Source organism: Oncorhynchus clarkii, chromosome 3 (genome assembly GCF_045791955.1).
Source record: "Oncorhynchus clarkii lewisi isolate Uvic-CL-2024 chromosome 3, UVic_Ocla_1.0, whole genome shotgun sequence".
Lineage (NCBI taxonomy): Eukaryota > Metazoa > Chordata > Actinopteri > Salmoniformes > Salmonidae > Oncorhynchus > Oncorhynchus clarkii.
This window is the reverse complement of record NC_092149.1, coordinates 89,225,692-89,239,091: the sequence shown is the minus strand read 5'-3', so window position 1 is coordinate 89,239,091 and position 13,400 is coordinate 89,225,692. Positions and strand designations below refer to the sequence as shown.

Here is a 13,400-nt window from a genome sequence, read left to right as displayed (position 1 = left end):
ACAGTCACCGGCTTCATGAATAAATGCATCGACGACGTTGTCGCCACAGTGATCGTACGTACATATCCCAAACAGAAGCAATGGATTATAGGCAACATCCGCACTGAGCTGAAGAGCTGCCGCTTTCAAGGAGCGGGACACTAATCCGGATGCTTACAAGAAATCCTGCTACTCCCTCAGACGAATAATAAAACAGGCAAAGCATCAATACGGGACTAAGATTGAATCCTACTACACCTGCTCTGGCGTTTTTCGAATGTGGCAGGGCTTTCAAACTACTACGGATTACAAAGGGAAACCCAGCCGTGAGCAGCCCAGTAACCCGAGCCTAACAGAGCTAAATGCCTTTTATGCTGACTTCGAGGTAAGCAACACCGAATCATGCATGAGAGCACCAGCTGTTCCGGACGACTGTGTGATCACACACACGGTAGCCGATGTGAGTAAGACCTTTACACAGGACGAGCACTGACCAGCTGGCAAGTGTCTTCACTGACTTTTTCAACCTCCCTGACCCAGTCTGTAATACCAACATGTTTGAAGCAGACCATCATAGTCCCTGTGTCCAAGAACACTAAGGTAACCTGTCTAAATTACTATTGCTCTGTAGCACTCACATCTGTAGCCATAAAATTATTTGAAAGGCTGGATGGCTCACATCAACATCATTATCCCAGAAACCCTAGACCCACTCCAATTTGCATACCGCACCAACGGATCCACAGATGATGCAATCTCTATTGCACTGCACACTGCCCTTTCTCACCTGGACAAAAGGAACACCTATGTAAGAATGCTGTTCATTGACTACAGCTCAGCGGTCAACACCATAGTGCCCTCAAAGCTCATCACTAAGCTAAGGACCCTGGGCTGCCTCAACGATGCAGTTCATTAGTTAATAACAATCAGGTCTAGTCAGACTAACACTAGAAGTAATAAGAGGTAGTATGCATAGTACTACGTAGTACAAAATCAAATCAAAGTTTATTTGTCACGTGCACCGAATACAACAGGTATTTTGACGACCGTCCCACTCTGTCTGCTGTATTCTGTCTTTGTTCTTGTTTCCTTATTAGGATGCCGGTGGGCGGAGTTGGGAGGGTCGTCAGCTTCATGGGAAACACCTGGGCCAGGTGTCTCCCAGGATAAATAGACCTCTTCCACATTCATGGAGGAGACTCTCTCCATGCAGACACCTTTGTAGATTGTGTTGTGGTTCTTGGTGGCCTTTTGTTTGTTTGCTTTGGCACCTTTCAACACCCTGCATTATCACATTCATGCACGCAAAACTCACTTACACTACTGATTACTGATTACACACATCATTGTATATTTTCCTTAGTTGCTTTAATTAATAAATATATATTTTGTTACTTCTTATCTCCACGTTGTCTCCCTTTGTTACGGGCTTTGAGCCGGTTCGTGACAAGTGGGGGCCTCATCCGAGATATTTGAACTATTGGTTTGGGAGACCGTGGAGACCGTGGAGGTACGTGTTTGGTTTGAATATTGTGTTTGAGTGTGATAGGCCCAGTATTGGTTGCCTTTGTTGTTTGGTTTGTGTGCTGCGTTGGAGAGAGAGTGGTTAGTTTCCAGGCCCTGCCTAGCCTGGAAACTCTTGTTCTACTTTCTGTTGGGAAGTCAGTCTGAGGAGGTGAGTAAATCGGCTGTGTACCTCGGTAGGAGATTTGTGTAGGGTAGTGGAACTTGCTACCCGGAGCTATAGCCTTTTCCCCTGATAGGCTTAGCGACGTGTTTCAATTTTGGACATGTTGGGCATGGTTAAATGTTTGTTATTTTTGTGTGGTGTCTGTGGACTGAGCAGTTGTCTCGGGGGCACATCGGTGGCTTGGTGGAATTTGCCAGCATGCTGGGGAGTTCTATTTCCTTGCCAGCGGGCTACAGTGCGTAAATACCCACCGCAAATCTGCACGAAGACTAGGGTTGAGTTATTGTAGGTTTTGGGGAAGCTCCGTATCTCGTCTCTCTTCTGTGGTGCTCAGGGTGATTGTCATTTCTCTGGTTGTGGTCTGATGTGCTCAGCAGAGGGGTTGAGCAAGATTATTTACTTATGACTATGGTGTCTCATGTAGACAAGTTCATTCGCTTTCATCAGAGGAACTGTTAGAATTAGGTACTAAAGAACAGCTGTTGAAGATCGCTGAACACTACAAGGTTAAATGATTGAAATGAGTGAAATTCTGTTTCGTTGGAAGTGACTATGAATCGTTGGAAGTGACTATGAATCGTTGGAAGTGACTATGAATCGTTGGACGTGACTATGAATCGTTGGGAGTTGTAAAAAATTAAGAAGGACCCTGATGTTCTTTTCGTTGGAGTTTGTAGCTGTTGTGGTCTTTTGTGCCATGTTCCTGAATGTTTACGTGACTGACCATTGGTTGGGGTTGTCATGTTCTATCTTTCCTGTCTGTTCCCTCCTGGTCTTGTGTTCTTCTTTCCTCTTAAATATTGCTTCCTATGCGCAAAGGTTGCTGAGGTCTGGGGAGGAGGAGGTTGGCTGGCGCAGGTGGAGGTGTGAACACATAACCCCTCACCAATTTGGGACGCAGAGGCTGTGTCAATTTGGGACGCAGAGGCTGTGTCAATTTGGGACGCAGAGGCTGTGTCAATTTGGGACGCAGAGGCTGGTATGTTGTTCCGGGGTCCTTGTTGGTCCCCGGTTTTATGGGGGGGAATGTGACGACCCTCCCACTCTGTCTGCTGTATTCTGTCTTTGTTCTTGTTTCATTATTCGGATGCCGGTGGGCGGAGTTGGGAGGGTCGTCAGCTTCATGGGAAACACCTGGGCCAGGTGTCTCCCAGGATAAATAGACCTCTTCCACATTCATGGAGGAGACTCTCTCCATGCAGACACCTTTGTAGATTGTGTTGTGGTTCTTGGTGGCCTTTTGTTTGTTTGCTTTGGCACCTTTCAACACCCTGCATTATCACATTCATGCACGCAAAACTCACACTACTGATTACTGATTACACACATCATTGTATATTTTCCTTAGTTGCTTTAGTTAATAAATATATATGCTGAATACAACAGGACCTCACAGTGAAATGCTGAATACAACAGGTGTAGTAGACCTCACAGTGAAATGCTGAATACAACAGGTGTAGTAGACCTCACAGTGAAATGCTGAATACAACAGGTGTAGTAGACCTTACAGTGAAATGCTGAATACAACAGGTGTAGTAGACCTTACAGTGAAATGCTGAATACAACAGGTGTAGTAGACCTCACAGTGAAATGCTGAATACAACAGGTGTAGTAGACCTTACAGTGAAATGCTGAATACAACAGGTGTAGTTGACCTCACAGTGAAATGCTGAATACAACAGGTGTAGTAGACCTGACAGTGAAATGCTGAATACAACAGGTGTAGTAGACCAGTGAAATGCTGAATACAACAGGTGTAGTAGACCTCACAGTGAAATGCTGACTACAACAGGACCTCACAGTGAAATGCTGAATACAACAGGTGTAGTAGACCTTACAGTGAAATGCTGAATACAACAGGTGTAGTAGACCTTACAGTGAAATGCTGAATACAACAGGTGTAGTAGACCTCACAGTGAAATGCTGAATACAACAGGACCTTACAGTGAAATTATGAATACAACAGGTGTAGTAGACCTCACAGTGAAATGCTGAATACAACAGGTGTAGTAGACCTCACAGTGAAATGCTGAATACAACAGGTGTAGTAGACCTTACAGTGAAATGCTGAATACAACAGGTGTAGTAGACCTCACAGTGAAATGCTGAATACAACAGGTGTATTAGACCTCACAGTGAAATGCTGAATACAACAGGTGTAGTAGACCTTACAGTGAAATGCTGAATACAACAGGTGTAGTAGACCTCACAGTGAAATGCTGAATACAACAGGTGTAGGTAGACCTTACAGTGAAATGCTGAATACAACAGGTGTAGTAGACCTCACAGTGAAATGCTGAATACAACAGGTGTAGTAGACCTCACAGTGAAATGCTGACTACAACAGGACCTCACAGTGAAATGCTGAATACAACAGGTGTAGTAGACCTTACAGTGAAATGCTGAATACAACAGGTGTAGTAGACCTCACAGTGAAATGCTGAATACAACAGGTGTAGTAGACCTCACAGTGAAATGCTGAATACAACAGGTGTAGTAGACCTTACAGTGAAATGCTGAATACAACAGGTGTAGGTAGACCTTACAGTGAAATGCTGAATACAACAGGTGTAGTAGACCTCACAGTGAAATGCTGAATACAACAGGTGTAGGTAGACCTCACAGTGAAATGCTGAATACAACAGGTGTAGTAGACCTCACAGTGAAATGCTGACTACAACAGGACCTCACAGTGAAATGCTGAATACAACAGGTGTAGTAGACCTCACAGTGAAATGCTGAATACAACAGGACCTTACAGTGAAATGCTGAATACAACAGGACCTTACAGTGAAATGCTGAATACAACAGGTGTAGTAGACCTTACAGTGAAATGCTGAATACAACAGGACCTCACAGTGAAATGCTGAATACAACAGGACCTTACAGTGAAATGCTTACTTACAGGCTCTAACCAACAGTACAAAAAAGATGTTAGGTGAACAAGGTAGATCGGTAGATAAAGAAATAAAAACAACAGTAAAAAGACAGGCTATATACAGTAGAGGGGCTATATACAGTAGAGAGGCTATATACAGTAGAGGGGCTATATACAGTAGAGGGGCTATATACAGTAGAGGGGTTATATACAGTAGAGGGGTTATATACAGTAGAGAGGCTATATACAGTAGAGGGGTTATATACAGTAGAGAGGCTATATACAGTAGAGAGGCTATATACAGTAGAGAGGCTATATACAGTAGAGGGGCTACATATACAGTAGAGAGGCTATATACAGTAGAGGGGCTATATACAGTAGAGGGGCTATATACAGTAGAGGGGCTATATACAGTAGAGGGGCTATATACAGTAGAGGGGCTATATACAGTAGAGGGGCTATATACAGTAGAGGGGCTACATATACAGTAGAGGGGCTACATATACAGTAGAGGGGCTATATACAGTAGAGGGGCTATATACAGTAGAGGGGCTATATACAGTAACCAGGTTATATACAGTAGAGAGGCTATATACAGTAGAGGGGCTATATACAGTAGAGGGGCTATATACAGTAGAGGGGCTATATACAGTAGAGGGGCTATATACAGTAGAGGGGCTATATACAGTAGAGGGGCTATATACAGTAGAGAGGCTATATACAGTAGAGGGGCTATATACAGTAGAGAGGTTATATACAGTAGAGGGGCTATATACAGTAGAGAGGTTATATACAGTAGAGGGGTTATATACAGTAGAGAGGCTATATACAGTAGAGGGGTTATATACAGTAGAGAGGCTATATACAGTAGAGGGGTTATATACAGTAGAGAGGTTATATACAGTAGAGGGGTTATATACAGTAGAGAGGCTATATACAGTAGAGGGGCTCTATACAGTAGAGGGGCTATATACAGTAGAGAGGCTATATACAGTAGAGAGGCTATATACAGTAGAGAGGTTATATACAGTAGAGGGGCTACATATACAGTAGAGAGGCTATATACAGTAGAGAGGCTCTATACAGTAGAGGGGCTATATACAGTAGAGGGGCTATATACAGTAGAGGGGCTATATACAGTAGAGGGGTTATATACAGTAGAGAGGCTCTATACAGTAGAGGGGCTATATACAGTAGAGGGGCTATATACAGTAGAGGGGCTATATACAGTAGAGGGGCTATATACAGTAGAGGGGCTACATATACAGTAGAGGGGCTATATACAGTAGAGGGGCTATATACAGTAGAGGGGCTATATACAGTAGAGGGGCTATATACAGTAGAGGGGCTATATACAGTAGAGGGGCTATATTTATTTTTCCGTTATTTTACCAGGTAAGTTGACTGAGAACACGTTCTCATTTGCAGCAATGACCTGGGGAATAGTTAAAGGGGAGAGGAGGGGGGTGAATGAGCCAATTGTAAACTGGGTATTATTAGGTGACCGTGATGGTTTGAGGGCCAGATTGGAATTTAGTCAGGACACCGGGGTTAACACCCCTACTCTTACGATAAGTGCCATGGGATCTTTAGTGACCTCAGAGAGTCAGGACACCCGTTTAACGTCCCATCCGAAAGACGGCACCCTACACAGGGCAGTGTCCCCAATCACTGCCCTGGGGCATTGGGATATATTTTTAGACCAGAGGAAAGAGTGCCTCCTACTGGCCCTCCAACACCACTCCCAACAGCATCTGGTCTCCCATCCAGGAACTGACCAGGACCAACCCTGCTTAGCTTCAGAAGCAAGCCAGCAGTGGTATGCAGGGTGGTTTGCTGCTGGCCTATATACAGTAGAGAGGCTATAAAAGGACACTAATCCGGATGCTACATAGTAGTATTGGACTGTCTGGTGACTAGCTCGTGTCAGTTGTGTTATGCGAGCCCTGTCCTGTCCTCTCTTATCCCTGAACAGTAGTGGCAGCAGTGTTCTGTAACGCGCGCGCGTGTGTGTGTGTGTGTGTGTGTGTGTGTGTGTTTTAATCAGCAGTGTGTCTATAATGTGTGTGTTACGCAGCAGTGTTCTGTAACGTGTGTGTGTTGTAATCAGCAGTGGAGGCAGTCACCCCAACAGCAGTGGAGGCAGTCACCCCAGCAGCAGTGGAGGCAGTCACCCCAGCAGCAGTGGAGGCAGTCACCCCAGCAGCAGTGGAGGCAGTCACCCCAGCAGCAGTGGAGGCAGTCACCCCAGCAGCAGTGGAGGCAGTCACCCCAGCAGCAGTGGAGGCAGTCACCCCAGCAGCAGTGGAGGCAGTCACCCCAGCAGCAGTGGAGACAGTCACCCCAGCAGCAGTGGAGACAGTCACCCCAGCAGCAGTGGAGGCAGTCACCCCAGCAGCAGTGGAGACAGTCACCCCAGCAGCAGTGGAGGCAGTCACCCCGACAGCAGTGGAGGCAGTCACCCCAACAGCAGTGGAGAGAACAGTGGGAGTGGCTCTGTAGGAGTACCCATCGCTGTGCCAACAGCCTCTCCAACAGGTAACACACAGGAAAGGTACTTCTCTATGGCCACCCAGCTACTGCACAGTCACACACACCTGAGTTTTGGATTTCCATTTCCTAAGGAGGTTGAGGCTAAAGAAACAAAGCTCTGTTAGAGCAGGTAGAAAGGTAAGAAGGGATCCCTCCCAGCGCCCACAGCAGCAGTGTTGCTCTGTATGTCCAACACCCTGTTAACCCAAAGACAATCTGCTTTATCTTTCAGTTCTCGCTGTCTCTCTCCCCTCCCTGTCCTTTATTTGTCTATTTTACTGTCTCCTCCTCCTCTGCTGGTGGGGCTACAGGGACCTCTCTTCTTGCTACCCAATCCCCACCGTCCGCACCTGACCGCGCCCCTAACACTGAGGCCCAATCGGCTGAGGCTGTAGCCGAGGCCCCTCTTCCCGCCCAATATCCTCTCTCTGCTGCAGCCATCTCGGCGGAAGGTGAGTGACCCACCCCTCTCCTCACCCCTTTGTCCCACATCACCCTCTCTCCCCTCGTCCCCCATCACTCCCTCCTCACCCCTCGTCCCCCCCACATCACCCTCTCTCCCCTCGTCCTCCCATCACTCCCTCCTCACCCCTCGTCCCCCCCACATCACCCTCTCTCCCCTCGTCCTCCCATCACTCCCTCCTCACCCCCTTCAGGAGCATCCTTTGTCCCACATCACCCTCTCTCCCCTCGTCCTCACATCACTCCCTCTTCACCCCCACATCACCCTCTCTCCCCTCGTCCCCCATCACTCCCTCCTCACCCCTCGTCCCCCCCACATCACCCTCTCTCCCCTCGTCCTCCCATCACTCCCTCCTCACCCCTCGTCCCCCCCACATCACCCTCTCTCCCCTCGTCCTCCCATCACTCCCTTCAGGAGCATCCTTTCTCCTTTGTCCCACATCACCCTCTCTCCCCTCATCCTCCCATCACTCCCTCTTCACCCCTCGTCCCCCCCACATCACCCTCTCTCCCCTCGTCCCCCATCACTCCCTCCTCACCCCTCGTCCCCCCCACATCACCCTCTCTCCCCTCGTCCCCCATCACTCCCTCCTCACCCCCTTCAGGAGCATCCTTTATCCCACATCACCCTCTCACCCCTCGTCCTCCCATCACTCCCTCCTCACCCCCTTCAGGAGCATCCTTTCTCCTTTGTCCCTGTAGCTCAAACCATCCTTTTCCATTAAGTTGTTTTTTAAAATCTCAGTATGCCACAGAGATGGGACCGTTGGGTATTTAACAATGTCTCTTAATAGAGCTGTAATTTAGTTTCATGTCTTCCTTCAGCAACAGCAGGTTTATAATTGCTCTCCTGCTGACTGTGGTGTTGTACCAGTGTGGGCCCAGCATGAGGTCCCAAGTGACAGTAATTAGTAGCACTAGACTGTGTTACTCTAGAGTTCCCCCTGCTGGGCCCAGCTAGCTGGTGAAGGGGGGTCTGGATCATCAGTCTGGGCCTGTCCATCGCTTGTCTCACATAGTATAGTACCGTTGAGAATACTGATTCACTCTCTGCGGAGGGTAGGGGGTGAACTATGACCCGACTATCTGTGGAGACCGGGCGGGTATCTGTGGAGACCGGGCGGGTATCTGTGGAGACCGGGCGGGTATCTGTGGAGACCGAGTATACAGTAGGTTTGCACACTTCAGTGTTCTAGAACGGAGCACCTGTTTGATTCCTTTTCCCACTGTGTGGTTTTACAACATTACATGATGTGTCTGAGAGAAAAAAGTCTAGAGCTGTGTTGGAAAATCCATACTAACATACTGTATACTATATACTTAAACCTGTTTGTGCTAGGGGGCAGCATTTTCACTTTTGGATGAAAAGCGTGCCTAGAGTAAACTGCCTGCTACTCAGTCCCAGATATTAATATATGCATATTATTAGTAGTATTGGATAGAAAACACTCTGAAGTTTCTAAAATGGTTTGAATGATGTCTGTGAGTATAACAGAACTCATATGGCACGGGAAACCTGAGAAAAATCCAACCAGGAAGTGGGAAATCTGAGGTTTGTAGTTTTTCAACTCATTGCCATTCCAATATACAGTGTCTGTGGGGTCATATTGCACTTCCTAAGGCTTCCACTAGATGTCAACAGTCTTTAGAACCTTGTTTGATGCTTCTACTGTGAAGGTGGGCCGAAATGAGTCCGGTGTCTGGCAGAGTGCCTTGGGCTTGTGACACGCGTTCATGTGAGAGTTACCTCGCGTTCCATTGCTTTTCTACAGACAAAGGAATTCTCCAGTTGGAACATTGATTCTATACATCGTTTGACATGTTTCTACGACCTGTAATATAACTGTTTGGACCTTTCGTCCGTCCTTTCCGCTGGACTTGCACACGTGTTTGGATTTTTTTACCAAACGCCCTAACGAAAGGAGGTATTTGGACATAAATTATGAACTTTATCAAACAAATCAAGCATTTATTGTGGAACTGGGATTCCTGGGAGTGCATTCTGATGAAGATCATCAATGGTAAGTTAATATTTATAATGCTATTTCTGACTAATGTTGACTCCACAACATGGCGGATATCTGCCATGTTGAAATCTGACACAGCGGTTGCATTAAGGAGAAGTTTATCTAAAGTTCCATGTATAAAAGTTGTATCTTTTATCAATGTATATTATGAGTATTTCTGTAAATTGATGTGGCTCTGCAAAATCACCGCATGTTTTGGAACTACTGAACATAACACGCCAATGTAAAATGAGATTTTTGGATATAAATATGCACAAAACATGCATGTATTGTGTAACATGAAGTCCTATGAGTGTCATCTGAAGATCATCAAAGGTTAGTGATTAATTTTCTCTATTTCTGAATTTTGTGACTCTCTTTGGCTGGAAAAATGGCTGTGTTTTTGTGTGACTTGGTAGTGACGTAACATAATCGTTTGGTGTGCTTTCGCTGTAAAGCCTTTTTGAAATCGGACACTGTGGTTGGATTAACAAGAAGTTTATCTTTAAAATGGTGCCTAATATTTGTATGTTTGAGAAATTTGAATTATGAGATTTCTGTTGTTTGAATTTGGCATCCTGCAATTTCACTGGCTGTTGGCGAGGGTTTCCGCTAGCGGAACGGGGTTCCCAGACAGGTTAATGAGTGTATATACTATTAGTTAATTTTAGTATACTGGATATCCTTTCAGTTGAGCTAACTAGCGCTTTGCCTGTTTACCGGAAGTTGATGCTGTTGCTATGCAACCTCTTGATATCTTGTTAGCATAACAAATGACTAGCTAGACATTTTACAGTATCGGGTGTGTTTGTAAATTCGATCTGGAGTACCAGAGTGCGCCTTGGGCGTTCGTAAATCCAGAGCCTTGCCACTGGCAACTATTTAATTACGCATTTTTTTGCAGAGTCTGTCATTCCTGCTTGCTCGCTTCTGACAGCGTTTTGTCTGCAGCTCACTAAAGTAACGGACCTCTTGTCTTGTTCTGTGTGTCTCTCTGTCCATTCATCATCTTGTCTTTGTCACTTCCCTTCACCCTGTTGTCCTCCCCTCCCCATAGTGCTATGATACTTCACTGCGCTCCTCTGTCTGTCCACCTGCCTCTGTCCACGCTGAGGGCTCTATTTAAGATCTCAATGTCCTCTTGGTGTTCTACTACCGTTGTGTCCAGTGAGGCTTCTGTCTCTTTCCTATATTGAGAGCTATATTGGAGATGTCCATGTTGTGAGCTCTGTGATGCTGAGAGCTGTATTGGAGATGTCCATGTTGTGAGCTCTGTGATGCTGAGAGCTGTATTGGAGATGTCCATGTTGTGATGCTGAGAGCTGTATTGGAGATGTCCACATTGTGAGCTCTGTGATGCTGAGAGCTGTATTGGAGATGTCCATGTTGTGAGCTCTGTGATGCTGAGAGCTGTATTGGAGATGTCCATGTTGTGATGCTGAGAGCTGTATTGGAGATGTCCACGTTGTGAGCTCTGTGATGCTGAGAGCTGTATTGGAGATGTCCACGTTGTGAGCTCTGTGATGCTGAGAGCTGTATTGGAGATGTCCATGTTGTGATGCTGAGAGCTGTATTGGAGATGTCCATGTTGTGAGCTCTGTGATGCTGAGAGCTGTATTGGGGATGTCCACGTTGTGAGCTCTGTGATGCTGAGAGCTGTATTGGGGATGTCCACGTTGTGAGCTCTGTGATGCTGAGAGCTGTATTGGAGATGTCCACATTGTGAGCTCTGTGATGCTGAGAGCTGTATTGGAGATGTCCACATTGTGAGCTCTGTGATGCTGAGAGCTGTATTGGAGATGTCCACATTGTGAGCTCTGTGATGCTGAGAGCCTTATTGGAGATGTCCACGTTGTGAGCTCTGTGATGCTGAGAGCTGTATAGGAGATGTCCACGTTGTGAGCTCTGTGATGCTGAGAGCTGTATTGGAGATGTCCACGTTGTGAGCTCTGTGATGCTGAGAGCTGTATTGGAGATGTCCACGTTGTGAGCTCTGTGATGCTGAGAGCTGTATTGGAGATGTCCACGTTGTCCCCTTGTTGCTCCTCCATCCCATTCAGCATGGAGCCCTATGTTACGACCTCCACGTGCCTCAGACGCCGACAGACAGAGCATGGTGCAGTCAGAGTTGTCAGGTACTGATTTCCTATCTCTCCTCTCCTCCAGTCTCAGATGCACCTCCTCCTGCAGAGGAGGAGGAGTCAGCCGTGATTGAGTACAGTGACCCCTATGCCGAGGAGGACCCTCCCTGGGCCCCACTCACCTACCTGGAGAAAGGTATGTTCTAGCTCCACCCCCTAGCCCTAGCTCCAACCCTAACCCTAGCTCCACCCCTAGCCCTAGCTCCACCCCCTAGCCCTAGCTCCACCCCCTATCCCTAGCTCCACCCCTAGCCCAAGCTCCACCCCCTACCCCTAGCTCCACCCCTAGCCCTAGCTCCACCCCCTAGCCCAAGCTCCACCCCTAGCCCTAGCCCCACCCCTAACCCTAGCTCCACCCCTTGTCCTATGACATCAATAGGTGTAATACTATTAATGTGTAATAATACTGACTGATCTGTGCCTCGTCTCTCCTCTTCAGTTGTCGCCATCTACGACTACGCAGCAGACAAGGAGGACGAGCTGTCGTTCAACGAGGGCTGTATCATCTATGTGATCAAGAAGAACGACGATGGCTGGTACGAGGGGACTAAGACTGGTACCTCCGGGCTGTTCCCTGGTAACTACGTAGGATCCATCATGCATAACGCAGACTGAGGCCACCTTCCCTCCAAGCCCCAACCCCAGAGACACACTCTGAACCACATCCCAGAAGAGAACAGGGAGGAGATAGCTGTGTACCCAATGCATGGATAACATGTACGGGTTGTACAGACTACCATGCAGACTAATTAGTGTACCTGTATACGAGGTGTACAGACTACCATGCAGACTAATTAGTGTACCTGTATACGAGGTGTACAGACTACCATGCAGACTAATTAGTGTACCTGTATACGAGGTGTACAGACTACCATGCAGACTAATTAGTGTACCTGTATACGGGGTGTACAGACTACCATGCAGACTAATTAGTGTACCTGTATACGAGGTGTACAGACTACCATGCAGACTAATTAGTGTACCTGTATACGAGGTGTACAGACTACCATGCAGACTAATTAGTGCATTGGGGTGTAAAAAGGAGACATTGAAGATAATTGGATTACTGACTCAGGAAAAGAGGAAGAGGAGTGGAGAATCAAGACTGGGCTTCTGCTCACTGTGGAGTGAGAGACACACTACCATACACCATCGAAACTCAACAAGTAATAACTACCAATAACAATCATTTATAAGACATATGAAGGATAAACTGTTTTAATAAAAACAACTATTTTATTCCCTGTGTTTGGAAGGAAAGATGAGTGTTGGGGTTATGCTAACTCCTCTATCCTGAGGAAAAGAAACGAGTGGTCACCATGGTTATCTTCATGGATTTTGGCCATGTTCACGTTGCCTGTGTAGGGGTTGGCCGATATGTCTCGGATCTGAGTCTGGTCTGCAGGTGCAGAGCACCACATTCCCTATGTAGTGCACTATTTAGGGAATAGGGTACACTATTTAGGGAATAGGGTGCACTATTTAGGGAATAGGGTGCACTATTTAGGGAATAGGGTGCACTATTTAGGGAATAGGGTGCCATTTGAGACGCATTCATAGAATATTGGTACTTCCCCCTTGTGGAGCTGAATATAATGGACTTCCTGTCTCTGACAGTAGTAGTAGGCATCGGTCAACCCTCTTCCTGTCTCTAACAGTAGTAGTAGGCATCGGTCAACCCTGAACATTCTCTTCCTGTCTCTGACAGTAGT

At 46.7% G+C, this 13,400-nt stretch overlaps 1 protein-coding gene across 1 annotated transcript in view; it reads left to right on the top strand.

Annotated features, from left to right (window-relative positions):
- Positions 1 to 12,303, top strand: part of LOC139405541 (abl interactor 2-like) — a 68,528-nt gene extending 56,225 nt beyond the window's left edge. The window contains exons 7-11 of the mRNA XM_071147956.1: positions 6,658 to 6,857; positions 7,002 to 7,094; positions 7,388 to 7,531; positions 11,714 to 11,824; positions 12,128 to 12,303. Coding sequence (XP_071004057.1) covers positions 6,658 to 6,857; positions 7,002 to 7,094; positions 7,388 to 7,531; positions 11,714 to 11,824; positions 12,128 to 12,303 — 724 coding nt within the window. The remainder of the gene's footprint in view (positions 1 to 6,657; positions 6,858 to 7,001; positions 7,095 to 7,387; positions 7,532 to 11,713; positions 11,825 to 12,127) is intronic.
- Positions 12,304 to 13,400: the final 1,097 nt, after the last annotated feature.